This window comes from Pezoporus wallicus, unplaced genomic scaffold (genome assembly GCF_028554395.1).
Source record: "Pezoporus wallicus isolate ANWC-B61680 ecotype Strahan unplaced genomic scaffold, APGP_CSIRO_Pwel_v1 contig_8042, whole genome shotgun sequence".
NCBI classification, from domain to species: Eukaryota; Metazoa; Chordata; class Aves; order Psittaciformes; family Psittacidae; genus Pezoporus; species Pezoporus wallicus.
Window position 1 is genome coordinate 802277 of NW_026639380.1, and position 27192 is coordinate 829468.

Sequence of the window (27192 nt, forward strand, 5' to 3'; positions counted from 1 at the left end):
TTGGTGATCATAAATCTAAACCATTTTGTGGATCCAATATAGATCACTTACCTGTCTGTAGAATAATGGAGAGAAAAAAAATAAAAATCTCTAAACCTCTTTTTAGGCTTAATTGACTTTTTTAGAATCACTTAGATTTCTAGCTATATGCAGGATCTAGAGGGGTCAGTACATATTAAAATTTGGAAATAGGAAGCTGTTAATATCTGACATGTGAATACTGTTATCAGTGTGGTTGTGAAACTTTAGGTGCTATTATAATAAAATACAGTGCCAAATAAGTGGATTTTCATAACTTGATGTAGTAAGTTGCATGATTATTTTAATAATATAAACTCTGAGAGAACACTGCCTTTCTTGTCAGATGTATGCAGTGATCACAAATATTTATAATAATTTTTGTTAGTTTCCAGAAATACTGTCCTGGATTCTCTATCATTAAGTCCTGGATTCTCTATCATTAAAAGACTAAGAAAGATGTCTAAGCAAACACTGTATAAATCTTTTTGTTATGAACACTGCGCTAATGGATGATGAAGGAAATAAGAATTTGAGTAATTAAGTCTACAGGCTTAATTGACAAGAGCTGGTTTTGAGTCTGATAACCTTTGAATCTGACACTTGCAATAATTGTTTTGGTGGTCTTAAAATGAGAGATGCAGTTAAATGAGCAAACACTTATGATGAATTCTTCCAACAGAGCTGAGCATTTAGTCTGTGCCTTTGCTTGGTTTTCAGAACTGTCCATTATGAAGGTGGTGCTGTGTCAATTCATGCTCGTTCTCTTTGGCGACTAGAGACTCTAAGAGTTGCGTAAGTAAAACCTCTTTCCAAAAAAGAAGTCTGTTGACAGGGCACTTTTTGTATAGTGAGAACGTTCCTATAAAATCAGATTGGTAACTATAAAACCAGACTGACAATACTAAAATAATCTTCAAAAAGTGTGCTCTATATCACTAATGGAAAATCAAACAACTTCCTATAGAGAGTGCATGTTAATGAACATGTTGTGCCTGTTTTGATTGGTTGTTCTGAAGTTGTTACAGCTATCAGTGAATTCAGAATTTATATTTTCAACACATGTATGTAACATAAACAGAACTGTTTCCCTTGAAATAATAATTCATGTGTGCCACCCCCTAACTTATTTAAGGCACTTGGAAGACTTTAAAGGCAAAAAATTTATGGGAAAAAAATGCTACTTTGCATTGATGGAAGCGTTGGAATGTTAGTCAGGAATTATGCTTTGTTTATTCAGGTAATTGCACTGTAAAATTACACATAAATTGCATTAAAATACGTGCTTGTGATAAAATTTCTAGTGGCTAATAAACGATTGCTTTTAGAGAATAAATCAGAGTAGCTTAGGGAAAGGTTGCACTCTAATGATGCTGTTTTCTATGTATACATTTTATTTATTTGGATGAAGTTAAATGTCATTGATAAGGCAGTGAGATTTTCCCTTTGGACTAAAATTGACCTTGAGACTGCTTAAGTGACAACAATGAAACTGTGGAAGTATCTCTGTCTTTTTATTTTCCTCATTGCATGTACTTCCCTAATAAACAGTGGTACTGGAACAGTGTGGAATTTTGAGAAGCTACAGGTTTTTGTTATGACTGTCATATATCTCAGCTTGACAGGCATTCGATACTTTTGAGATATAAATATTTGAGCATATAGGACTGAGAAATTCTGAGAACTGTCAAAACAACTAAGCAAAGGTAGTGGTATTTTTTCTTTTTAAGGAATATGACTTTCTTACCATGAGGAAAAAACAAATAAAATCCCAATAACACTCTCTTTTACAAGTCCTCACTTCCCTGTTTTACTGGATGATCCTCTAATAGCTATATACATTCATTGCTGAATTGCAAGCACATTTACTATTCAAGCAAATACTTAAATTTGTAACATAGTATATGCATACCTGAAGTCCTCCATCACTTCTAGTCCTTCCTAGAATAACTACAGATATAACATTAATTCTGTTAATTTTACATTATTCCAATGGAATCATTGTTTCTGAACTCTCCTCAGTAGTGGAAAACTCTAGTAAAAATTGCCTGAGCAGTCTATGCAGTCATGTAGCCTGCCTCTTGGGATGCCCTGCCATGAGATGCTAGATACTATTGCACCAAAAGGTGACAGGGATCATATTCTCACACTGCAGAAATGAATTTTTAGTAGTCAGAAATGGCTTCATAAGATACTTTCTACTCACAAGGGTATGTGCCCATGAATTGTCCTTTTTCCTGTCTGCAAGGCATGAGCTAGAGTAATGGTTCAATTGCACTACATTTATTATTTTCTTTTTCTTACAGTCCATAGCTATTGGGTTCAAGATAAAATTGAATCAGACTAGAGAAAAGGCAGCTCACAAGCATGGCCCATAATTTGAAAGGTGCAGAGCTGATTTATTTTGCTAGACCCAACAGTACAATAGCCGAGATTCCTGACCTGACATTTTGCTTAATTGAGAAGCAGAAGTTAAGCCAGAAAACTTACACCTGTATGTGTTTTTATGGACTATACTGATTTCAGTGGATAGAAGCCAGAAAAAAAAAGATGTGTTTCTAAGATAAAAAGCTTCAGTATTTCCTTCCTTCCTAAGTTAAGTCCTCTCCCCTTGACTTAAACAGAAGAGGCTAATTTATGAAAGAAAAATACTGGAGGGGAAACCCAGAAAACCTCTTCATTCATTTGGCCTTTTTAAAGGCAATAACTGAAAAGAGGTGATCCTGCCCCTCTACTCTGCTCTTGTGAGACCTCACCTGGAGTATTGTGTGCAGTTCTGGTGTCCTCAACATAAAAAGGAACATGGAACTGTTGGGACAAGTCCAGAGGAGGGCCACGAGGATGATCAGGGGACTGGAGCACCTCCTGTATGAAGACAGGCTGAGGAAGTTGGGTCTGTTCAGCCTGGAGAAGAGAAGGCTGCGTGGAGACCTCATAGCAGCCTTGCAGTATCTGAAGGGGGCCTACAGGAATGCTGGAGAGGGACTCTTCATTAGAGACTGTAGTGACAGGACAAGGGGTAACGGGTTAAAACTTAAACAGGGGAAGTTTAGGTTGGATATAAGAAGGAAATTCTTTCCTGTTAGGGTGGTGAGTCACTGGAATGGGCTGCCCAGGGAGGTTGTGAATGCTCCATCCCTGGCAGTGTTCAAGACCAGGTTGGACGAGGCCTTGGGTGATATGATTTAGCGTAAGGTGTCCCTGCCCACGGCAGGGGGGTTGGAACTTGATGATCTGAAGGTCCTTTCCAACCCTAACCATTCTATGATTCTATAAAAGGTTTAGAAATTTAATTAGTGAAGTGTAATAAATACTGTAATAACAAAACGGAAGCCAGGTGCTGCTCTTGCATTTCAAAAACTTATGCTCTTTAAAAATCCATGCCAAATTGGCATGCATACTTTGCATGCACTGTGGCCAGGTCTTAATAAGACACGCTTTTAAACAAATGGATATTTGTATTGCATAGGTAGGTGCCTTAATCTGCTACATGCATGTGTCAGGGAAAACAGAAATAACTTAAACCTGCGTAAGCTCTCATATAAGGATTTTCAGACTAGTACCTGAATATTTAAAAAGCTTGAATAAAGACTTTTTATGTTTTTAAATGTTGTTCCAGGAATTACTTTAAATTCAAGTGAGAAGACGCAGTAATACAAAATTCTGATATGGGAGTAAGTTTATGATCAGGTTATATTCATAAGGATGTGTTTGTGTATTTCATTGATATTATGTGAACATTTGTTTAACAATTTGAAGCCATTTCAAGCCATGGTAAGCATAGAGAGTTATTAGCATTTGTGTATCACAGTGTCAGAACCTTGGCAGTATGTTGTAACTCCATTATGATGGGCATTTTGCAAAGACAGAATAAATACATTATTTCCTCTCAAAAAAGTAGTGCAAACATACATCTACAGTGCAAAATTTTGAATAAGTAAGATGGAAGAAAGTTAATGTGAGATCCAAGAAAGTATCCCACCTATGTCAGGTTTCCAATCTAAGGAATATTTAAGAAGCTTTCTGAATATTTGAGGAGCCTTTCTGAAAATCGTCCTCCTTAGTAACCCCTACACAAGTTTATTTTCAGGAGTTAATCAGGAAGAACAAACTTGCCAATTTGAGGCAAGAATTTAGACACCTGCAACCTGTATTTCAACTTGAAGAGTTCTTGGGGAGCTTAGATACAAAATCTTTGCCTTTCTTCTTTCATTTCCTCCTATTGAATATGAACAACCTGGGCCATTCTTGGCTTAATGGTTTTGAAAATCTATTTTAGGAGAATTTGTATGTATTTTATTTATTTATCTAGCTATTTAAGTAGTATGCAAAAAAATAAGCATGCTTAAATGGGGCTGAATTCCGAAAGGAGAGTGCTCTGGGAGAGTGAACAAACCCAGCTGCTGTTAGGTGAAATGTTGAAGAGGGAACTGGCAGATCTAAGCTCACTGTGTACAGCATGAGTCTCCTTTTCCATAGGCGGTCTGTATCTTCTCTCAAGAGGAACTCAGTCTGAACCAAGAAAGCCTATGAGAAAGAAAAGGTTAAGATTATTTATTAGGAGAGTTTTATTGATGATAACCACAAAGTATCTATTTTGTTGATGATAATCTGACCTGTAGAATGTTATCCTTTTACCAACTAGTTAGCAATATCATGTACTTTAAAATATTTTTGCCAGTAGTTAACATCTATGTTTTGTTCTAAAAAAATCCCATCCGTTTCCTATGAACTTTCTTAGGTGGAGTGGAAGCCACATTAGATGGGGACAGGCATTCAGACTAAGACATATAACAACAGGAAAATATTTAAGTCTCCTGGATGACAAGAGTCTTCTTCTTACAGACAAAGAGAAAGCAGATGTAAAATCTACAGCATTCTGTTTTCGGTCTTCAAAGGTATGGAATCAGTACAGCATTAATATAACTAATAGCAATTCCAATCTCTTCGGTGAGGAAGATTGCCATTTAAAATTATTTGCCTGTTCAGCTCACAACGAATGTGAGATCAGCTTGTATTCTTGTATGCATGGAATAAAATCTTTTTATAAAGAGCATATCCTTCTGGCCTATTGCTCAGTAAACCTGTTTATTTCCAGTGTTTTTTGCTCCTCATTACTGAGGTGGTTTACAGACTGTTTCAAAAAAAACAATTGTTTTTTTTTTTGTTCTAGTGTAATGAATGAAGATTTTTGATCCTTGTTTAGAAAAAGTTGATGGTCTGAGAATGGGCCTAGACTGCAAATAAACTAAAGCTCTTCTTTGTAAATGTGCTGTAACAAGAATTAGCAGATGGTTATGTAATGATGGGTCATGGGAAGAGTGTAGTGGGATGAAAAATTGCATCATGTAATGTCTGTGCCAATATGCAATTATTAAATGGTGGCCCAGTGATTTCGGATGCTTTTCAGATCCTGATTTTCACTGACCAACTATTTTACAGTAGATAATGACTTATATTACCAGATCCATCCCCCAGGGAAGTCTGCTGCCTACCTGGGGCTCAGAGATGTTAAAAGGAAACTGATCTGGTGCAGTCCTCTGACTACTATCCGCTGCTGGCTTTTCAGGTCGGCAGTGATGAAATTATTACAAGGAGGGCAAGGGCAATGAAGAGAGACTTCAGGACCCTGGGAGGGCTGGTTAGAGGATCTGGAGCGCAAGTGGTGTTTGCCTCCATACCTGTTACAAGCAAGGGTGAAAAGATAAATAAGAAGAGTCTGCAGATTAATGTATGGCTACCTGACTGGTGCCAAAGGCAGGGTTTTGGGTTTTTCAATCATGGGCTGCTGTATGAGACACCTGGTTTGCTGGTGGCAGGTGGGATACACCAGTCCCAGAGGGGGAAAAGGTTTTTGGGGCAGGAGTTAGCAGGGCTCATTGACAGGGCTTTAAACTAGATATGAGGGGGGAAGGGGAGATAACTGGGCCTGTTAGGGACAAGCCCAAGAGAAACATGCTAGGGCTTGAAGAATGGCGAACTAGGGAGGACTCTCAATCTATTGTTTCATTTGAGGGAAAGGATAGTTGTTTAGACCCTGTCCCGCAGGGGAAAAAGGGTACCAGGGCAAGAGTTAGCAGAGCTCACTCACAGAGCTCTAGGTTAGATTCAAAGTGTGAGGGGGTTGTAGCTGGGTTTGAACTAGTGGGGCATTGTTCTAGTATGAATGAAGACCAGAAGGCCTCCCGCCTCCCAAGGGTGCCACTAGCGTGCTCTGCTCGCTCCCTGAAATGCCTGTACACCAATGCACGCAGCATGGGGAATAAACAGGAGGAGTTAGAAGTCTGTGTGCGGTCTAAAGGTTATGACCTGGTGGCAATTACAGAGACATGGTGGGACAGCTCACATGACTGGAATGTGGTCATGGATGGCTACGTCCTTTTTAGGAAAGATAGGTCAGCAAAGCGAGGTGGTGGAGTTGCTCTTTATGTGAGAGAGAGACTAGAATGTATTGAGTTCTGTCCAGGGGCAGATGAGGAGCAAGTGGAAAGTATGTGGGTACGAATCAAGGGACAGGCTGGTACGGGTGATACAGCTGTGGGGGTCTATTATAGACCTCCTGATCAGGACGAAGGAGTTGATGAGGCTTTCTACAGGCAACTGAAAGCAGCCTCACGACTACATGCCTTGGTCCTCATGGGGGATTTTAACTACCCCGATATTTGCTGTAAGACTTACACAGCCAATCATTCACAGTCCAGGAGGTTCCTCCAGTGCATTGATGATAACTTCTTAATGCAAATGGTGGACAAACCAACTAGGAGAGGAGTGCTGCTGGATCTGGTACTCACCAACAAGGAGGGTCTGGTTGAAGCGGTGATGGTCAATGGCAGCCTTGGCTGCAGTGACCGTGAGATGGTGGAGTTTAGGATCCTGTGTGGGAGGAGTAGAATACCTAGCAAGGCCACAGTTCTGGATTTCCAAAGGGCCAACTTTGGCCTCTTCAATCAACTGCTAAGGGAAGTCTCATGGGAAAGGGTACTAGGTGGTAAAGGGGCTCAAGATAGTTGGTCAGCATTCAAGGACCACTTCTTCCAAGCTCAGGATCAGAGTATCCCAATGGGCAGGAAGTCAAGTAGGGGAGCCAGGAGACCAGCATGGTTAAACAAGGAACTGCTGGGCAAACTCATGCGGAAAAAGAGAATCTATGGATTATGGAAGGAGGGGCTGGCCACTTGGGAGGAATATAGGACAGTTGTTAGAGAATGTAGGGAGGCAATTAGGACAGCTAAGGCCTCCTTGGAACTTAATCTTTCAAGTCGGGTTAAGGACAATAGAAAGGGCTTCTTCAAATACATAGCGGATAAAACTAACACAAGAGGCAATACAGGCCCACTGCTGAACGAGGTGGGTGCCCTGGAGACAGAGGATATAAAGAAGGCAGAGGTGCTGAATGCCTTCTTTGCCTCCATCTTTACTCCTGCAGACTCTCCCTGGGGGACCCAGATTCCTATAGCCCCGGAAGGAGTCAGGATAAAGGAGGAGTTTGCTTTGGTGGATGAGGATTGGGTTAGGGATCAGTTAAGTAATCTGGACATCTATAAATCGATGGGTCCGGATGGAATACATCGCAGGTGCTGAGGGAGCTGGCAGAGGTCATTGCTGGGCCACTCTCCATCATCTTTGGTAAGTCGTGGGAAACAGGAGAGGTGCCTGAGGATTGGAGGATGGCAAATGTCACGCCAGTCTGTAAGAAGGGCAAGAAGGAGGACCCAGGTAATTACAGACCGGTCAGCCTTACCTCCATCCCTGGAAATGTGATGGAACAACTTATTCTTGACACCATCTCTAGGCATATCAAGGATGAGGGGGTCATTAAGAGCAGCCAACATAGTTTTACCAAGGGGAAGTCATGTTTGACCAACCTTATAGCCTTCTATGAGGAAGTAACTAGGTGGATGGATGATGGCAGAGCGGTAGATGTGTTTTTTCTTGATTTCAGTAAGGCATTTGATACTGTCTCCCACAGCATCTTCATAGATAAGCTAAGGAAGTGTGGGCTTGATGATCAGGTAGTGAGGTGGATCAAGAACTGGTTGAAAGGAAGAAGGCAGAGAGTTGTGATTAATAGGGCAGAATCTAGCTGGAGGTCTGTGACTAGTGGAGTCCCTCAGGGGTCGGTGCTGGGACCAGTGCTGTTTAATGTTTTCATCAAGGACCTGGATGAGGGAACTGAGCGTACCCTCAGCAAATTCGCTGATGATACTAAACTGGGAGGAGTGGCTGACACACCAGAGGGCTGTGTTGCCATTCAGTGAGACCTGGACAGGCTGGAGAGTTGGGCGGGGAGAAACTTGATGAAATTCAACAAGGGCAAGTGTAGAGTCTTGCATCTGGGGAAGAACAACCCCATGTACCAGTACAGGTTGGGGGGTGACCTGCTGGACAGTAACGAAGGGGAAAGGGACCTGGGGGTCCTGGTGGATAGGAGGATGACCATGAGCCAGCAACGTGCCCTTGTGGCCAAGAAGGCCAATGGCATCCTAGGGTGCATTAGAAAGGGTGTGGGTAGTAGGTCAAGAGAGGTTCTCCTTCCCCTCTACTCTGCCTTGGTGATGCCGCATCTGGAATATTGTGTCCAGTTCTGGGCCCCATAGTTCAAGAAGGACAGGGAATTGCTTGAAAGAGTCCAGCGCAGAGCTACAAAGATAATTAAAGGAGTGGAACATCTCCCTTATGAGGAGAGGCTGAGGGAGCTGGGTCTTTTTACTTGGAGGAGACTGAGGGGTCACCTCATCAATGTTTACAAATATGTAAAGGGTGAGTGTCAGGATGATGGAGCTAGGTTTTTTTCAGTGATATCCAGTGGTAGGACAAGGGGCAGTGGGTGTAAACTGGAGCATAGGAGGTTCCATGTGAACATCAGGAAAAATGTCTTTACTGTGAGAGTGACAGAGCACTGGAATGGGTTGCCCAGGGGGGTTGTGGAGTCTCCTACATTGGAGATATTCAAGGCCCGCCTGGACAAGTTCCTGTGTGATGTACTCTAGGTTACCCTGCTCTTGCAGGGCAGTTGGACTAGATATCTTTTGAGGTCCCTTCCAACCCTTGGGTTCTGTGATTCTGTGACTTTCTCAACTACCTGCTGTTTATTGGCATGAATCCAGCACTCCATTCAAATCTTCCCTTTTGTAAACAATTTTTGGTTCCTGTCCACTCCCCCAAAAGACTTAATGTCTTGAAGTTCCCAAACGAATACTCTTAATGCCTGTTTTCACTACACCACCACCCAGCTTTCAATTTCTTTCCTATATTTAAACCAACTTTTACTGTATACTTTCCTGGCTGCGATGTTTATTTTGCAACAAAGGGCTAAATTCAGAGTAACTGAATTCAGTCTGGCCTCTAAACTTACATGATGAGTTGTCAGTGTACTTAAATGGGTGAGGGAAGAGCTCTTGTTTGGCAAATTGTTAGCATTGCATTTTTTATCCTAAGTAAATTTAACATTAATTCTAATTGGAATGAAGATTTAAATGCCAACCCAGTTTCAATTTCTGTAATAGTCAGTAGCATTTAAATAAGGTACAAAATAATATTTTAAATTAATAATCCCTTATGTTACTGATGGTGCTTTATGAGAATTTGTTAATTCATGTGTTCATATCTTAAGTAATTAGTTGTGTGGAGGAAGACCTGAAAAAAAAAGAAAATCTTAAATTGTAAAAACACAGTATGTTTGCACAGGTTCACACTATCTTCTAGTTATGAAGAGAATTAAAGAGACTGGATCTTGAAATCAGGCTATTATTTCTTCATGGGATGGCAGGACCCAACCCATTTTTTCCTTCAACATCATTTGTGTGCAATGTCCAATTATAACTAGGTTTTCAATTTCCAGCTACTACTACATTCAGGTTATTTGTGCTAGCTTTTGAAAGGATTGCATACAACATTTAGGGAAAAGATATGAATAAAATAATGAATTAATAATGAAATAGAAGCATTCAGTAAGTTGGTGATTGGCATCAGGTATTTCAGGAAATCAGTTATTGCCATATATCAAGGTACAAGATTTTAATAAGAATTTTGGTACTTAAGGAATCAGGCATTTACAAGATAGTGAAATCAACATTTCTATGCAGAAACTGTTGAATCAATGAATATATCACATCTGGAAGCCTAATGTTATGAAAAGTAATAATAAAAATTAATAAGAATTTAACCTGGGAATTTTTCTAAGTGCTTCAAAATGTATTCATAATTGTAGGGTGAAAATCTAGTTACATGACATTTCCCTTTACTTAAGAAATGTTTTTTTTTTTTTAAAACCCTCTAATAAACTAGAGATTCTTTTCTGTTAATTTAAGAAAAGACATTCTTTGTTATCTTTTACAGTAAAGCTGCCTCCCCAGATTGTTAAGGCATATATACATGTGTGGTGTAATCATTCTCCTTATATTTCTTGGCTGTAGTAAGATATACATCTGGGCATGAACAACCCCAGGTTCCAGTATAGGTTGGGGAACGACCTGTTAGAGAGCAGTGTAGGGGAGAGGGACATGGGGGTCCCAGTGGACGACAGGATGACCATGAGCCAACACTGTGCCCTTGTGGCCAAGAAGGCCAATGGCATCCTGGGGTGTATTAGAAGGGGGGTGGTTAGTAGGTCGAGGGAGGTCCTCCTTCCCCTCTACTCTGCCCTGGTGAGACCGCATCTGGAATATTGTGTCCAGTTCTGGGCCCCTCAGTTCAAGAAGGGCAGGGAGCTGCTGGAGAGAGTCCAGCGCAGGGCAACGAAGATGATTAAGGGAGTGGAGCATCTCCCTTATGAGGAAAGACTGAGGGAGCTGGGACTCTTTAGCTTGGAGAAGAGGAGACTGAGGGGTGACCTTATTAGTGTATATAAATATATAAAGGGGGAGTGTCACGAGGATGGAGCCAGGCTCTACTCAGTGGCAAACAATGATAGGACAAGGGGTAATGGGTACAAACTGGAACACAAGAGGTTCCACTTAAACTTGAGAAGAAACTTCTTCTCAGTGAGGGTGACGGAACACTGGAACAGGCTGCCCAGGGAGGTTGTGGAGTCTCCTTCCCTGGAGACATTCAAAACCCGCCTGGACACATTCCTGTGTAACATTATCTAGGTGTTCCTGCTCTGGCAGGGGGATTGGACTAGATGATCTTTTGAGGTCCCTTCCAATCTCTAGCATACTGTGATAACATTTGGAATTTTTGGTCTCATTGTTTGTAACATTACTTTGAGAACCTGAAAGCAGTGGCTTGTCTTCTGCAGCTGACAGGAGAAGCAGAGAAGCTCCATCTTTTCCCTGAATGTTTAACTAAAAGTTAAACTTTCACCATTTAAAAATAATTTAGTTAAAGAAAAATCTCAATTATTCTGTCAAGTCTTGTTCTGGACAATTGCTTAGTATTCAGTATTTTATACAAATATTAACATGATGGTTATTGTTCTGGTATCCATTTTTTTTCTTCTTCAGGAAAAGTTGGACATAGGGACAAGAAAAGAGGTGGATGGAATGGGAGCACCTGAAATAAAATATGGGGATTCAATATGCTTCATACAACATGTAGATACAGGCTTATGGCTCACATACCAGTCTGCTGATGCAAAGTCTGTAAGAATGGGTTTTGTGCAGCGAAAGGTAAGGTTATAAATAGGAATGATTTTCATTCAGTCACAGCCTGATAGGGCGAGGGGGGAAATTAAGGGAACTACCAGAGACAGCTAATTTCTGGGTTTCTGTTGTTTTAAGCATGTCTTTGTTTCGTTGTGAAAGGTGGTGTGGGTTTTTTTTTGGTTTTTTTTTTCAGTCACATATTGAAAAGTTATGTGATGTACTGAATTCTTTAATCCACAAACTGATAAATCTGGATATACTTGGTGCCAGACTAAAGTGTTAGTTATAGCCTGTAGAATATGCTAAAAATTCTTTCTTCAAAGTGCTATAGTTTGGATTGAGAAAGCCTTTAGTTCAAAGTCTTTTCTTTCCTTGCGGCGAGCGTATGACCTTTTGGGCTGGAATGGTCAAGACTTGAGCCCTGAGGGATTATTAAAGGATAACCATGGGCAAGCAGAATGCTAGTTCAGCATAATAAAGTAGGAAAGATTCTTTTACAACTTAACACATCTTCCAGAAGCTGTATTTGTGGTAGTGTTTATTGTAAATGTATAACTTTGCAGGAAATGATTTCTCGCAAGGAAAACATGTTTTAGCCTTCTTTAAAAAAGACAAAATGTGATGCTTATCCACACTGCAGTATTTCCTAGGACTATTTTCTATGCCAGAATTTCAAATCTAAAGCATGCCTTATAATTGTACGTAAATATATTCATATATAAAATGTCTGTCATATATGTATATATGTACACACACATATTCTATAAAAATATTTGCTATAAAAATAGGTATCTAGAAAACTTTATATACATGTAAAATGTAAGTTATAATACTAATATAATTGTAATACTTATATCTAAAATGATGCAAAATAAGTTGCTGAATAATTTAGTAATGTAAATAGTTTGTTGTATGTTTGACAAATAAAAGTTTTCATCTAAAATAGTTTAAAATATTTATATAGATTGGATTGAATACCTTTACAGCCACGATCACTAAACATAAAAAGCTGGAAGTTATTGGTAGTGACTCAAGGCACAGTCAGAAGAGAAGGCTGTTAACATCCTTGCAAATCAGGACAAGTAAAGAATACCTGTTTTGACCTTCTGTATTTTAGGGATCGGCTACAGTGCGAGGGAACTATTTTTGAGGTTGACAAAAAACAACAAACAAGACCTCATAGACTTTTTCCTTTTTCTTTTTTCCTAATGAAGTATATTGTTTATAGAAGCTGTGGCTTTGAGATTATTATGGCACTGAACCTGCTGGCTAAGTACAAGTGTGTCATTGGACATGACGAAATAAAACATGGGATTATCTGTATTTAATGAAATTCTTCATCTTCATCCTTTTTTTTTTTTTTTTTTGTGACTTCATAATTCCCTAGCCTGTCTTACTAGGTTTTTTTGAGGTTTTATACCTCTTATTTGTGGATAATGTTTCATTTTGCAGTGCTGCTTCTTATTTTTGTATTGCAGGCAATAATGCACCATGAAGGTCACATGGATGATGGTTTAACATTGTCCAGATCTCAGAATGAAGAGTCCCGTACAGCACGTGTCATACGTAGTACAGTCTTCCTTTTCAACAGGTTTATAAGGTGGGCTTATAAATTGATATTTTCATCCCTTTTTTTTACCTCTTATTTTATTCAAAGTGGATGTTAACACAACAGTGAACAACTTAGCCCTCAGAACAAACATATGAATCTTTCTCAAATCAGATTTATGCAAGTTCTTTATGTATTATCAGCAGAGATGTCCTTGAGAGGTATTGGTCAGTGTCTTTTCTCTAACTTCTAATACTGTTTTATAGTCAACCTTGATTTGAATGCATAAACATACTCAAAATTCAAATAAACCATAGAAAAGATTTTTTTTTCATGCTAAAATTTGCTATAAGTCATGCAGTGCATCATTTAGCTCTTCTAAGTATGGTTTTTAAAATAGCTCTTCTGTGAAAAACCTGAAAGAAGGAGATAACTATATGAAGACATGAAGATACTGAAGAAGTTCACAGTCTCAAGTAAAATTTCTTAAAAGTAACAAATTACATCTTTCTACCCACCCATTCCACTTTCTTCATTTCTTTCCTTACAATGATATTTGCTTTTTTAATATTTTACTATGTATAAAATGCTTTTTTATAGTATTTTAGCCATTTAAAATTCTGCCAGATTTATGCAGTTTGCATCCATCTTCCTACTCCAAATGTCCTCCTAAATAATACTGCTAAAATGCTAATTCTCAAATGTTTGTGATTTTAGTAGTTGATGAAAAGCCCCAAGAAAAAGATGATATGCAATAAGACTATATGGAATGATAAGAATTTCATAGAAACTCATTTGTCGTAAGAGAAGACAATGTTGGAGATGGTGACCTGAGGCAATCATGTCCTAAACCAGTGCACAGCCAAAGACATAGCCAATTGACCAAAAAATGTCAATTTGGGGGGAAAAAACAAACAAACAAATGAAACAAACAACAAAACAAAACAAACCCCACCATTTACTTCAGGTGCTTAAATAAAAACAGATTGAAATTTCAGTCAGGAGAATTGCCTACTCTGTCATTTAAAAGAAATGCAAGCCCTGGGTCACTTTGTAAATAATACGTTTTCTTAGAAGCTTCTAAAAATGCCATAGAAGATAAGGACAGAGAAAGGCAATTTAATGGTTAGGTTTCACAAATCAATGTACTGCTAAATTACAGTGGAGATTTTTATGGAGTGCGTAGGGAGTCCAAGGTAGTGTTTAACAATTTAGTTTTGGCAGGATGCTACACCAGGAAGAAAGAGCTGAATTGGAGAGGATCAAAATTATTCTGAATGGTCTGTGCCCCAGTTCTTTCCCACAAAGTCAATCGAAAAATTGCACTTAACGCTAAAAATTGTGTTTTAAAGGTAACTTTTGTAGCTATGTTATTGAAAAATTGTGTTACTTACTATAAGAGACTATTCTTCAGCAGCAAATATTCCTAGTGAATTAATGTTTCCTAAACTTAGAAGTTTTCCAGCTCTAGTTCACCGTTTGAGGTGAACATACAGTGACATGCCAGTTAAAAAAAAAGAACAAAAAACCCCAAACCACCAAACCCCAAAACCTAGCTAACAATAAAAGCATCAACAAATAAAAAAAAATCCCAACAGCAAAACCGGAGCAACAATTATAAAACCCATGCCAAAAAAAAAGCCCTAAACCCAACTAAACAGCACTCCCCTTTCCCCCTTCAAATACTTGTCAGTGTCAAAAAAGCAGCGTATAAAAACGGGATCTTCTGCTGCATACCATGGCCAAGAAGGGGAATCCTGGGAATGAGCAGGGTGCTGTGCAGCTCAGGAGGTGAGGATGGTTGTGAGTGACCTTTGGTGACCGTGTGGACATGGCAGGCTCCTCTGCCAGCTGGAGCTCGGTGATCTTTAGGTAAGCATAAATGGAGCCACTAATGAAAACAAAAAAGGCCTCTTTGCTACCTGGGTTTTACTCAAAAATTTGCTAGTAAACACCTTTATACAATGGCAGATTTGAGAATGAGTCAGAAGAGAAATTGTGAGTGTCAAATAAGCTGCCTTCTCATGCTCCCCCTGAGTGTGTACCAGCAGGGTGGGCCATTCCCTTCGGGACTGCTCCTCTCGCAGCACTTCCAGAACCTGGCTGGCTCCTGCAGAGTTCCAGGATGTGCTGGATCTTTCCCTCCTCCCTGAGGATGGGTGTGATGTTCACAGGCCCTCAGCACCCCTGGTTTCTCTGCCCCTCATGGTCCCTCCTGCTCTTTCCAGACGGATCTGGCAGCCCTCCTACAGCACCCTGCTCAGCTCTTGTCCACCAGCGCCTTCCTGAGGGGAGCCAGAGGGGTGCGAGGGAAAGCCCTTGCCTTCTGTGTGGTGCATGGTACTAGTGAGGCCTCAGTCTTGGCTATCACAGCCCCATTTTAGGAAAGTTGAGGTTTAAATGGAGGAGGAGGGTGTATCACAGCAGAAGGGAAAGCACAGTGCTGAGGAAAAGTTGGATTATGGGGTTTGGGGATTCAGGGGGCAGCTGCAACATGGATGAGAACAGTCTGCCCCCTAATTCTAGGAGATGGTAGTCATACACTACAGCAAGACTAAGGTTGAACTGGAAGCTTTTTTTGAAACAAAAGCCCTATTTTCAAAAGAAAAAGGCTAATGAAGTGCTGGGACAAATTGTGTGGAATCTTCCAGCACTGAAGATGGTTTGAGAAACAGGGTAGAGACATGCCTGAGTGCCCCTATGGACTAACTGAGCCCTCTGGCACCGTAGGACTGGTTCTTTGCCTTGTGTCCGTTCCAGGTCATGATGCTTTGAATAGGTTTACAGTAGCTCCTCTTCATTTTTTGGTGTGCCTCTGGTACTGGTAAATGCGTAGGTAGAATATTAAAATGTGTGTTTTAGATTTCAGAAAAAATTAAGAGAAACAACAGTTTTGATAGCTCCCACTTTATGTTTGGGAAGAGAGAGGTGGATCATTAAGTGGAGAATGGGGCAGATTTAAATCACAGCTGCCAGAAAATGTGTTAAGCTTTGGCTCAACAAACTTTGCTTTTAAACCAATAAAGAAGTTTACATTATAAAGTAAATAAATTTCCAGCACTCGGGAGACTTTTAATCTTCTTGTAGGGGCCTTGACTCTCTCAGCAAGAAAGTGAAGTCTTCCACTGTTGATTTGCCTATTGAGTCAGTCAGTCTGAGCCTGCAAGACTTGATTGGCTACTTTCATCCCCCTGATGAACATTTGGAGCATGAAAACAAACAAAACAGGCTCCGAGCACTGAAGAATCGCCAGAACCTCTTCCAGGAAGAGGTACTTATCTCTCTGTTTTACTCTGATTTTCCACCATGTTTGCAAGTATTTGTTGCAGTGTCTGTAGCATTGATGTGTAATCTGGAGTATGTTTTATTTTTTTTTTTGGGGGGGGTGTTTTGCTGTGTTTTGTTTTGGTTTTCTTCTTTTAAGAGTCAAGACTATTTGTTACATTTATAATCTCTTTAGATCTGTTGCTTTTCCTGTACGTTTGAAGAAATGCATTTAAGGCCTTCCTTTTCCTTTTTTAAATAAATAAATAGATAAAAATTTATATGACCTTGTGCCCTGATTTCTAACTGTAATAGTTGCATACTTATGTGTTAATTACTTTCTTCTGTTGTAGTGTAATCTCTTGATGCAACAGGATGTTTTGATTTAATAAGCATGGTTCAAATATTTTGTTTAATATTAGCTGTTATGGTAGTGATAGTTGCCTATAATTAGATGCCTGAATGCCTTGCAGAATGGAAATTTGCCCACATTTATGCCTGGAATACATTTGTTGGATTTTGTTGGTTGTTTTTGTTTTTTTTTTTTAATGTTTCATTTTAACTATCCTAAATGGTAAATTTTTATTATCATAGGGAAGCAAAACTTTTCCATAGGAATTGCTTGTTCGACTTCAGTTGTCTGACCCTATGTATATATTCTTGTGTTATGCATATCCTGCCTTTCATGTTCTGTTTTCTTAGATTTCTGAAAAGCTTATGTATTGACACCTAAACAATACTTCTTTTTTTTTTTTTTCTCTGACAATCTGAGCCTTTCCATTTTTAGGGTATGATCAACCTTGTTCTTGAATGTATTGATCGCTTGAATGTATACAGCAGTGCAGCTCATTTTGCAGACGTAGCTGGGAAGGAAGCTGGAGAAGCATGGAAATCAATTCTGAATTCTTTATATGAATTACTAGGTAAGACATATGGGCTACTTTGATTGTTTTAGCTCAATATAAACCTCAGATGAAATATATACCTGTTTTAGTATAGGAGAATTACTGCTGTGAAGAAATTTAGGATACAAATTAAAACAAGATTTTTGCATTTCCAGGTCCTTGCATGTGCTTAAGAATAAAATACACTGAAAACAGTCTTAAATTGTGATTTTTTTTCCTAGTAATATTTATTATGATAAATAACATGTTTCTGACTTCAATTAAATGATTGCTTTTTCATTTCATCATATTGCTAATGTATCATGTATACTGCCCAAAACTGTGTGAACAAATATATGTGAATATATCATTCCTGTGTGAAGGAGCCACAACATTGTGGACAGTTTTGTAGAAGGCTGTGACTTTCCACACATCTGCGTGCAGAACTGCTACAGCTTCTATACTCAAAGACCCCTCTTAGTAATGACCATTAACTCCAGCATTATCCTAGGTTACACTGTGCCATGGAAAGGTACACTCTCTTAGATGCAGTACATCATGAAGAACTTTGTAAATTGGAGAGGTTGTCTCTAAATTGGAGAGACTTCAATTTGGTAGGTGGACCACTTGGTGGATAAAGAACTGGCTGGATGGCTACACGCAAAAAGTTATGGTAAATGGCTCAATGTCCGGCTGGAGACCAGTAACGAGTGGTGTCCGTCAGGGATCGGTGTTGGGTCTGGTCTTGTTCTCAACATCTTTGTCGCTGACATGGACAGTGGGATTGAGTGCGCCCTCAGCCAGTTTGCCGATGACACCAAGCTGTGTGGTTCGGTTGATACCCTGGAGGGAAGGAATGCCATCCAGAGGGACCTTGACACGCTTGTGAGGTGGGCTGATGCCAACCCAATGAAGTTTAACCATGCCAAGTGCAAGGTCCTACACCTGGGTCAGAGCAATCCCAGGCACAGCTACAGGTTGGGCAGAGGAGAGATTCAGAGCAGCCCTGCGGAGAAGGACTTGGGGGTGTTGGTTGATGAGAAAATGAACATGAGCCGGCTTCAGTGTGTGCTTGCAGCCCAGAAAGCCAACCGTATCCTAGGCTGCATCAAAAGGATCATGACCAGCAGGTCAAAGGAGGTGATCCTGCCCCTCTGCTCTTGTGAGACCTCACTTGGAGTATTGTGTGCAGTTCTGGTGTCCTCAACATAAAAAGGACATGGAACTGTTGGAACATGTCCAGAGGAGGGCCACGAGGATGATCAGGGGACTGGAGCACCTCCCGTATGAAGAGAGGCTGAGAAATTGGGTCTGTTCAGCCTGGAGAAGAGAAGGCTGCATGGAGACCTCATAGCAGCCTTCCAGTATCTGAAGGTGGGCTATAGGGATGCTGGAGATGGACTCCTCATTAGGAACTGTAGTGATAGGACATGAGGTAATGGGTTAAAACTTAAACAGTGGAAGTTTAGATTGGATATAAGGAGGAAATTCTTTCCTGTTAGGGTGGTGAGACACTGGAATAGGTTGCCCAGGGAAGTTGTGAATGCTCCATCCCTGGCAGTGTTCAAGGCCAGGTTGGACAGAGCCTTGGGTGATATGATTTAGTGTGAGGTGTCCCTGCCCATGGCAGGGGTGTTGGAACTTGATAATCTTAAGGTCCTTTCCAACCATAACTATTCTATGATTCTGTGAACTTGTTTACATGCGGTCACTGAAAATTGCATAATGCCTTCTGTAGGTATCTAAGTGTTGGTTGGTGTCCTGGTCCAATTTCTGATTAGGTAGTAGCACTTAGTCGCCTCATTTTCTTGCTCACCAATTTGAATTGCATGTGTTATGTTCTATTGTGGCTCATTATACGGTGTTATTAATCCACTGCTATAGCTGAGTTCTTAATTGTCTAGAAAAGGAAATTTTACTAAGAGATCATTTTGTCACTTCCTTGCTCATCAGGTTTTCTCTGTCACATAGGTATGCCCAAATAATAACCTTAAAATTGACCTTTTAAGTGACTGGGGACAATAATGTGTCTCTGCCATTAAGCAGTCCTTTGTGCAGGCTGCTTATGTGTGCCTGTGCTGCTCTCTTTCCTGTAGCACACCAGCTCTGTGAGGGCCTTGCCTTTAAACTTGCATGTGTTTTGGCAAAAGCTTGAGTTTGGACAAAGTCTTGATGCAAGATTGTTTTCTTACTCTGCAGTATGTATTACTTATACGAAATCTCACTCCTGAAAAATTTAGTATTGAAAAGATATACAAGTAATGTTATGATATGTGTCAATTCCACTAAAAACTCCACAACTGAATACTGAGTTTGTAAAATGAAGTGATTCAAGTGGTTAGGAAGTGCCCAGATTAATGTAGTGTGTGTATTATTATTCCTCTCTTCTGTGGGTGTGTATTGTGAAACATGATCACATAGCAGTTTTTCTATAGGACCCATTCCTTGTTTAGTGCTCACTTATTATTGGTATTTAAAATAACTGGTTTTCTCTTTGCCACTAAGTGTGTGCTGTTGAGTCTTATTTATTGTGACCCTTTTAATTCATGGTGGGAAAACAAAGCTGTTATATTGGAGTTATTTTGTGCCCTTTATGATTAGTAATCTGAATAATTAGAACTATTAGTGTTTTGTTGGAAACTTCTGTAATAAACCAAATAGTACTTATTATTTCCCATTTGCTTGGAGGAACAGCTGCAGAGAAAACTTCAGGTAAAAACACTCTACCGATGCTGGTTTCCAAATTAAGAGCTGTGAAATCTGACCTTTTTTTTTCTTCCTTTTTCTTGTTGGGTTGTTTTGTTTTTTTTTTCAGAATATTCAGTGGTATTTCATGTCTGTAAGGCATACTGAAAACTTGCCTTCCTCCAAATTCAGAGGCACAGAAAATGAAATTTTAATGGCATGCCTCACTTCACATAAACTGTCCTTACTACCCAACAGCAAAGTGAGGGAACTGAGCAGGAGCTCTGTATATAGTACTGTTAACGATATTCTTCAACAGTCATAGTAGGCTTGTCATCTTGTGCTCCTGAAGAAGAAAATAAACTTGGGGTGTGGGGGGAGGGGGAAGGAATAGTCTGTGTATGGTTAGCCCTTCATAAACCAATGGGGTGCTTCTGTCTGTCCCACTAAGTTTTCTGTCAGAGGAAATGGAAGTTGACACAGTATATATCATTGAGACAACCAGAACCCGTTTCCCGTGATCTCTCAGAGCTATGAAAAAGCTAGCTGAACAGTGGTTGCTGTCACCTAATGACAGGCTGTTAGGGTAGAAGGGGTCTTCCTGTGGCTATGACGCTGGTTGAGGAGTTGTTGAGATCTACCACCTCAATGTAGTTGAAGATTGTAGCATCATGCATATGTGCAGGTTGCAAAGGTGACCAAAAGTGGCATTTCCTATCATTAGACTGGTAGATTTTATGAACATTATGAGGTAATTTTAACAATTTTGGTTTTGATTTCCATGAGTTTCTACTGTTGTAAGCTAAATACATCCTGTATACACATCTCTCCAGTTCTGTAACTTGTGGCATAGTGATGAGTGAGTCAGCATGTGGATCCAAGGCTTCAGATACAATAGACTGCTTTGATTTCAGCTAAGAGTATCTGGAAAAGTGATACACTATTGTTCTTTGTGTTGTAGTTCGGTATTGAAGAAATGTTTCAGAGGTAAATAGGAGGTTTTACCAGTGGGTTGAAGATGTTTGATGAGTGAGAAATTTTATGACTTGGCAACATGAATAATACTGTGGGTTCCTGAGGGGACTGTCCAGATCCTTTTTTTTTTTTTTCTTTTTTAATTTTCCATCCCTCTACCTCTCTTCCCCTCCTTTCCTCCCCTCTGATGTCAACATGGTATGGACCTTTCTCTTGTTTGTTTGCATGTTACAGCGCCATTCTTTACTTCTCTGCCAATGTCTGTCTTCCTTCAGAGCTCTGTGGTCTGTTAAGGAAAATGAAGAAAATCTTTCTTGCTGTTTCCACTATATTTCAACAAAACAACCGTGTATAGCTTTGACTGTCTTCATCCTGGCAAGCAACCAGATTGTTCAGTCTGGGTTTCCTGAAGGTAGCTCAACCACTGGCAGGCAGAAAAGGTTGCAGATATTATCTCTAACAGTTAAAATTTGTAAAAGATGCATAAAAGCTCGAGAGAGGACGCCTTCAACACCGGAGCGGGGGGGAGATCAGCGTCCAGGAGCCTCAACTCAGAGCGACAAGAGCCACCGAGGGAGCCGGCAGCTCAGCTGACGAGAGCGAGCAGCCGACTCACAGGGGACGGAGCCTGAAGCAGCGGCACCAGCCCTGGGTGGTTAAAAACCTGCCCCAGGGAGCGCGAGCGACCAGGAGTGAGGCGAACAGAGCGGATCGAGGCAGTTTGCGGGGCCGTTCGCGAGGGCAGGCGAGCGGGATGGTGAGCATCCGTCGTATGATCAGGGCCCGGTCTGGGAGCTCTGCTCTGGCTGCCCCGGCTGTGGCCAGCGTAGGCACCCAGACAGAGGAGATGAGAGGGGAGGCTGCAGTGCAGAGCTCGGGGTGTAGAGAGGAGAGTGCCTGCACTGGTCTGGTGAGGGGAGGGTGCACAATGGGCAGGGCTGCACTCGGTGCTCCCTGGTGGAGGTCCTCCTGCAGCAGGGGCTGAGCTGCGGGATGCTGTTAATAGACTGCGAGATGTCAGGGAAGCTGAGAGGAAGCAGGAATGCTTGCTCCAGGCCCAAACCGTGCAGGGCCTCAAGCTTCACCTCTGCCTCATGAAGGAAAGAAGGAGGCCGTTAACCCGGGAAGCTGGGAATTAGTGACAAAAAAAAAAAACAAAAAAAAAGAAGGAAAAGGACAACCCATTTAGGGCATCCCCCTAAATCCCCTGTCCCCACCCAGAACCGCTTTGCTGTCCTGCAGGGGGCTAATGAGGAAGCGCACTCGAGCCAGAAGCAGCCGGCTGATGCACTGGTAAAGATCTCTACTGGTGCTGCCAGGAAAAAGCAGCGGGTCGTAGTAGTAGGGGACTCTACACTGAAAGGCACAGAGGCACCCATCTGTCGGCCAGACCCCGTCTCAAGGGAGGTGTGTTGCCTACCGGCGACGCAGATCAGGGATGTGGCAGAGAGGCTGCCTGCTCTAGTAAGTCCCACGGATTATTACCCACTCCTGGTGATACATGTGGGTGCTAGGGATATAGATAGTAGTAGCCTGGGGAACATAAAGAAGGACTACAGAGCCCTGGGAGAGGTGGTTAGGGGCTCTGGAGCTCAGGTGGTCTTTTCATCAATTCTCCAGGGTACAGGGGAGGACCTAAAAAAAGCTAGGAGGATTGGCCAGGTTAATAAATGGTTAAAAGGGTGGTGTCATAGTCAGGGGTTTGGGTGTCTTGAACACAGGACCCAAGCTTGTAGGCCAGGTCTAATGGGGGCTGGTGGAGCTGGTCTGAGCAGTTTTGGTAGGAGGCTTGCCAGGCTGGTCAAGGAGGCTTTAAACTAAATGTGTTGGGGGAGGGGGGCACCATTCCATCCCAACAAACCCAGCCAGTTGCCAGAACCTATAATAAATGCCTGGAGCAATGTAGAGATATCCCAGCCACTCCAACCAATGAGCCGGCTTCATTTGGAGCTCGGCTCAGATGCCTCCATACAAATGCCCGTAGCATGGGGAACAAACAAGAGGAATTAGAGATGTGTGCACGTCTACAGGGGTATGATATAATAGGCATCACAGAAACATGGTGGGATGGCTCCTACGACTGGAATGTTGGAATGGAAGGTTACAGGCTCTTTAGGAAGGACAGGCCTGGCAGGCGGGGAGGGGGAGTTGCCCTTTATGTTAGGGATAGGCTGGAGAGTATGGAACTCTGTCTGGGGACAGGTGAGCAGTCCACAGAGAGTTTGTGGGTCAGGGTTAAAGGGAATATAGCTGTGGGAGACATTACTGTGGGCATCTCTTACAGACAGCCTGATGAAGGAGAGCCTGCAGATGAAGCACTCCATAGACAAATAGGAAAAGCCTCATGCTCGCAGGCCCTTGTCCTCATGGGTGACTTCAACCACCCTGACATCTGTTGGAAGGACGGTATGGCCCGGCACCAGCAATCCAGGAGGTTCCTCGTTTGTGTAGAAGACTTCCTTCTGCAAGTAATAGAGGAGCCGACAAGGAGAGGTGCCGTGCTCTACCTCGTGCTCACCAACAGGGAAGGGGTCGTTGGAAATGTGACTCTCCAGGGCAGCCTTGAATGCAGCGATCATGAGATGCTTGAATTTGAGATCCTCAGGACAGTGAGAAGAGCATGCAGCAAGCTCACTGCCCTGGACTTAAAAAGAGCAGATTTTGGCCTCTTCAGGAACCTGTTTCGGAAGATTCCATGGTATACAGCTCTAGAGGGCAGAGGGGCCCAAGACTGTTGGTTGATATTCAAGTATCATCTGCTGCAAGCTCAGGAGTGTTGCATCCCAACCAGAAGGAAGTGCAGCAGGAGGGCCAGGAGACCTGCTTGGATAGATAAGGAGCTCCTGAGGAAAATCCAATTGAAAAAAAGAGGCTTATAATAAGTGGAAGCAAGGACAGGTGGCATGGGAAGAGTACAGGGATGTTGTCCAAGAAGCTAGGTACCAGGTTAGGAAAGCTAAGGCTCAGTTAGAATTAAACTTAGGTAGAGGTATTAAAGATAACAGGAAGGGATTCTACAGGTACATAGCAAATAAAAAACAGACTAGGGAGAATATAGGCCCCCTCAGGAAGCTCTCGGGAGAACTGGCTACACAGGATTTGGAGAAGGCTGAGGTTCTGAATGACTTCTTTGCCTCGGTCTTCACTGGCAAAGGCTCTGACCAAACCACCCAAGTCTTGGAAGGCAGATGCAGGGACTGTGAGAATGAAGACCTTGTGCCCACTGTAGGAGAGGAACTGGTTCGAGACCATCTTAAAAATCTGAATGTGCACAAGTCCATGGGTCCTGATGAAATCCATCGGTGGGTCCTGAAGGAGCTGGTGAATGAAGTTGTGAAGCCGCTGGCCATCATATTTGAAAAATCGTGGCAGTCAGGTGAAGTTCCCGATGACTGGAAAAAGGGAAATATAACCCCCATTTACAAGAAGGGGAAAATAGGATGACCCGGGGAATTAGAGACCAGTCAGTCTCACCTCTGTGCCTGGCAAAATCTTGGAGCAGATTCTCCTGGAAGGCATGCTAAGGCACATGAAAAACAACAAGGTGCTTGGTGACAGCCAGCATGGCTTCACTAAGGGGAAATCCTGCCTGACCAATTTGGTGGCCTTCTATGATGGGGCTACAGAACTGATGGACAGGGGTAGAGCAGTTGATGTCATCTACCTGGACTTGTGCAAAGCGTTCAACACTGTCCCATACGACATCCTTGTCTCTAAATTGGAGAGACATCAATTTGATGGATGGACCACTCCGTGAATAACGCACTGGCTGGATGGCCGCATGCAAAGAGTTGTGGTCAATGGCTCAATGTCTGGCTGGAGACCAGTAACGAGTGGTGTCCCTCAGGGATTGGTGTTGGGACCGGTCTTGTTTAACGTCTTTGTTGGTGACATGGACAGTGGGATTGAGTGCGCCCTCAGCAAATTTGCTGATGACACCAAGCTGTGTAGTTCGGTTGATACGCTGGAGGGAAGAAATGCCATCCAGAGGGACCTTGACACGCTTGTGAGGTGGGCTGATGCCAACCTCATGAGGTTTAACCATGCCAAGTGCAAGGTCCTACACCTGGGTGGGAGCAATCCCAGGCACAGCTACAGGTTGGGCAGAGAAGAGATTCAGAGCAGCCCTGCAGAGACGGACTTGGGGGTGTTGGTTGATGCGAAAATGAACATGAGCCGGCTTCAGTGTGCGCTCGCAGCCCAGAAAGCCAACCGTATCCTGGGCTGCATCAAAAGGAGCGTGACCAGCAGGTCAAAGGAGGTGATCCTGCCCCTCTACTCTGCTCTTGTGAGACCTCACTTGGAGTATTGTGTGCAGTTCTGGTGTCCTCAACATAAAAAGGACATGGAACTGTTGGACCACGTCCAGAGAAGGGCCACGAGGATGATCAGGGGACTGGAACACCTCCCGTATGAGGACAGGCTGAGAAAGTTGGGGCTGTTGAGCCTGGAGAAGAGACCTCATAGCAGCCTTCCAGTATCTGAAGGGGGCCTATAGGGATGCTGGGGAGGGACACTTCATTAGGGACTGTAGCGACAGGACAAGGGGTAACGGGTTAAAACTTAAACAGGGGAAGTTTAGGTTGGATATAAGAAGGAAATTCTTTCCTGTTAGGGTGGTGAGGCACTGGAATAGGTTGCCCAGGGAGGTTGTGAATGCTCCATCCCTGGCAGTGTTCAAGGCCAGGTTGGACGAGGCCTTGGGTGATATGGTTTAGTGTCCCTGCCCACGGCAGGGGGTTGGAACTAGATGATCTGAAGGTCCTTTCCAACCCTAACGATTCTGTGATTCTATGAAACGAAACTAAGCTTTCACACTGAAAGATACTTAGTGTGAGCTTTTTGTCACAGTAGTACTACTGTTATGTTTTGCTTCCCTCTGCTTCTCTCTCTATTCACTCTAATGCTGTATGAATGCTTGGAAGTGTGACATTCTGTAATGTTTTTGGAGGATGTCTGCTTGTCCAGTCCTGAGATAGAGCATAGAGAAGGAACGTTGGTAAAAGTTTTACGTCTTAATCTTTCAGATCATATATGCCCATTAAATATTTTTTTTTATTTTTATTTTTTTAAGGTGATTGTCTCATGTGTACTAGTGGTAGTTATTTGATTTGTTAAGTATCAATTAAAGAAGTTAAGGCAGGTATTACAAATATTTAAAAGTATCCAGAGTAGGTTCAGAGAGTTAATGTCTCAATGTAACAAGAGATAAAACAAATGAAGCTGTTAGAAAAAACTGCGCTACATTTATGAATAATCCAAACACAGACTTTTATACTCCATCATCTACATTCTAAAACATCATCAGTTCACTTCATTTAGCTCAGGATGGGGGAAGTAGTGCCTTGCTTGCTGAATCATTTCTTTCAAGTCTGAAATTTCCAATTGGCAAGTCCAGAAAATTCCTTCTGAAAGAGTCTGCTCGTCTTGCACCAACTACTATTTCTGTGGATTTCTAGTGAGGAGAGCAGTTCACAAGCTTCTGTTGTCTTCCCAGTCTCTATACCCCTCCTGCCCTCTTATGTTACTTCCCAAACTGTATTATCTTCTGGCAGCTAATGCTTAAGAAGTCTGGCTTTGATCTGGCTATAATGAATTTGAATGTTGCTCTGTTGTGAATGATGCTGGAGCTGTACAGTAGTTACTTGAATGACAAATGGATATTGCTTGCTTAGTCTTGTTTCAGTAAACAGTACTTTGATTTTGAGTCTGTACATAAATGAAAGTAAACTGATGCCAAAATTCGTGGCTTTTGGCATGTCATTGACATTGTGATGTATTTCACTGTGACAAGAATGGAGGCATTTAAAGACTTCGAGTTGAGAGTGGATGGTATCACACAGTTCAGAGTAGCGAGCAATAAAAGAAGCAACTGTTGCATATTGTATTTTGTTTTCAATATTCAGTGGCTGGTGTGCCTTATTTAATGCAGAGCTTTAACCACTTAATACTAACCTTTCATGAGCTTCTGAACTGCATTTATGAAACTGTCTGTGCCTTATTATTGCAAATGAAATTACATTTAGTGGTGTCATGTTAAGCAGTGAAATGTTACTGCCTTCATTTTATGTTTGTACCTGAAGCACAGTGAAATTATGTGGCTTGCCTATAATCAACAGAAAAGTCACTTGCAGAAACAGGTGTTCCTTAGTTCTAATCTGTGTCCTTTAACTAGGTGATCCTCCTCTTACAATTCCCAAGTATTTTCAAATAACTATTGTAATGATTAATT

The 27192-nt window shown here is 41.7% G+C and overlaps 1 protein-coding gene across 7 annotated transcripts in view; it reads left to right on the forward strand.

Moving 5' to 3' along the window:
- The window catches only part of RYR2 (ryanodine receptor 2), a 379474-nt gene that overhangs the window by 163206 nt on the left and 189076 nt on the right, over positions 1-27192 (forward strand). For all 7 annotated transcript variants that reach the window (XM_057414543.1, XM_057414545.1, XM_057414546.1 and 4 more), the window contains 6 exons: positions 739-813; positions 4760-4916; positions 11463-11627; positions 13082-13203; positions 16240-16423; positions 17204-17339. In XM_057414543.1, the coding sequence (XP_057270526.1) occupies positions 739-813; positions 4760-4916; positions 11463-11627; positions 13082-13203; positions 16240-16423; positions 17204-17339 (839 nt within the window). The remainder of the gene's footprint in view (positions 1-738; positions 814-4759; positions 4917-11462; positions 11628-13081; positions 13204-16239; positions 16424-17203; positions 17340-27192) is intronic.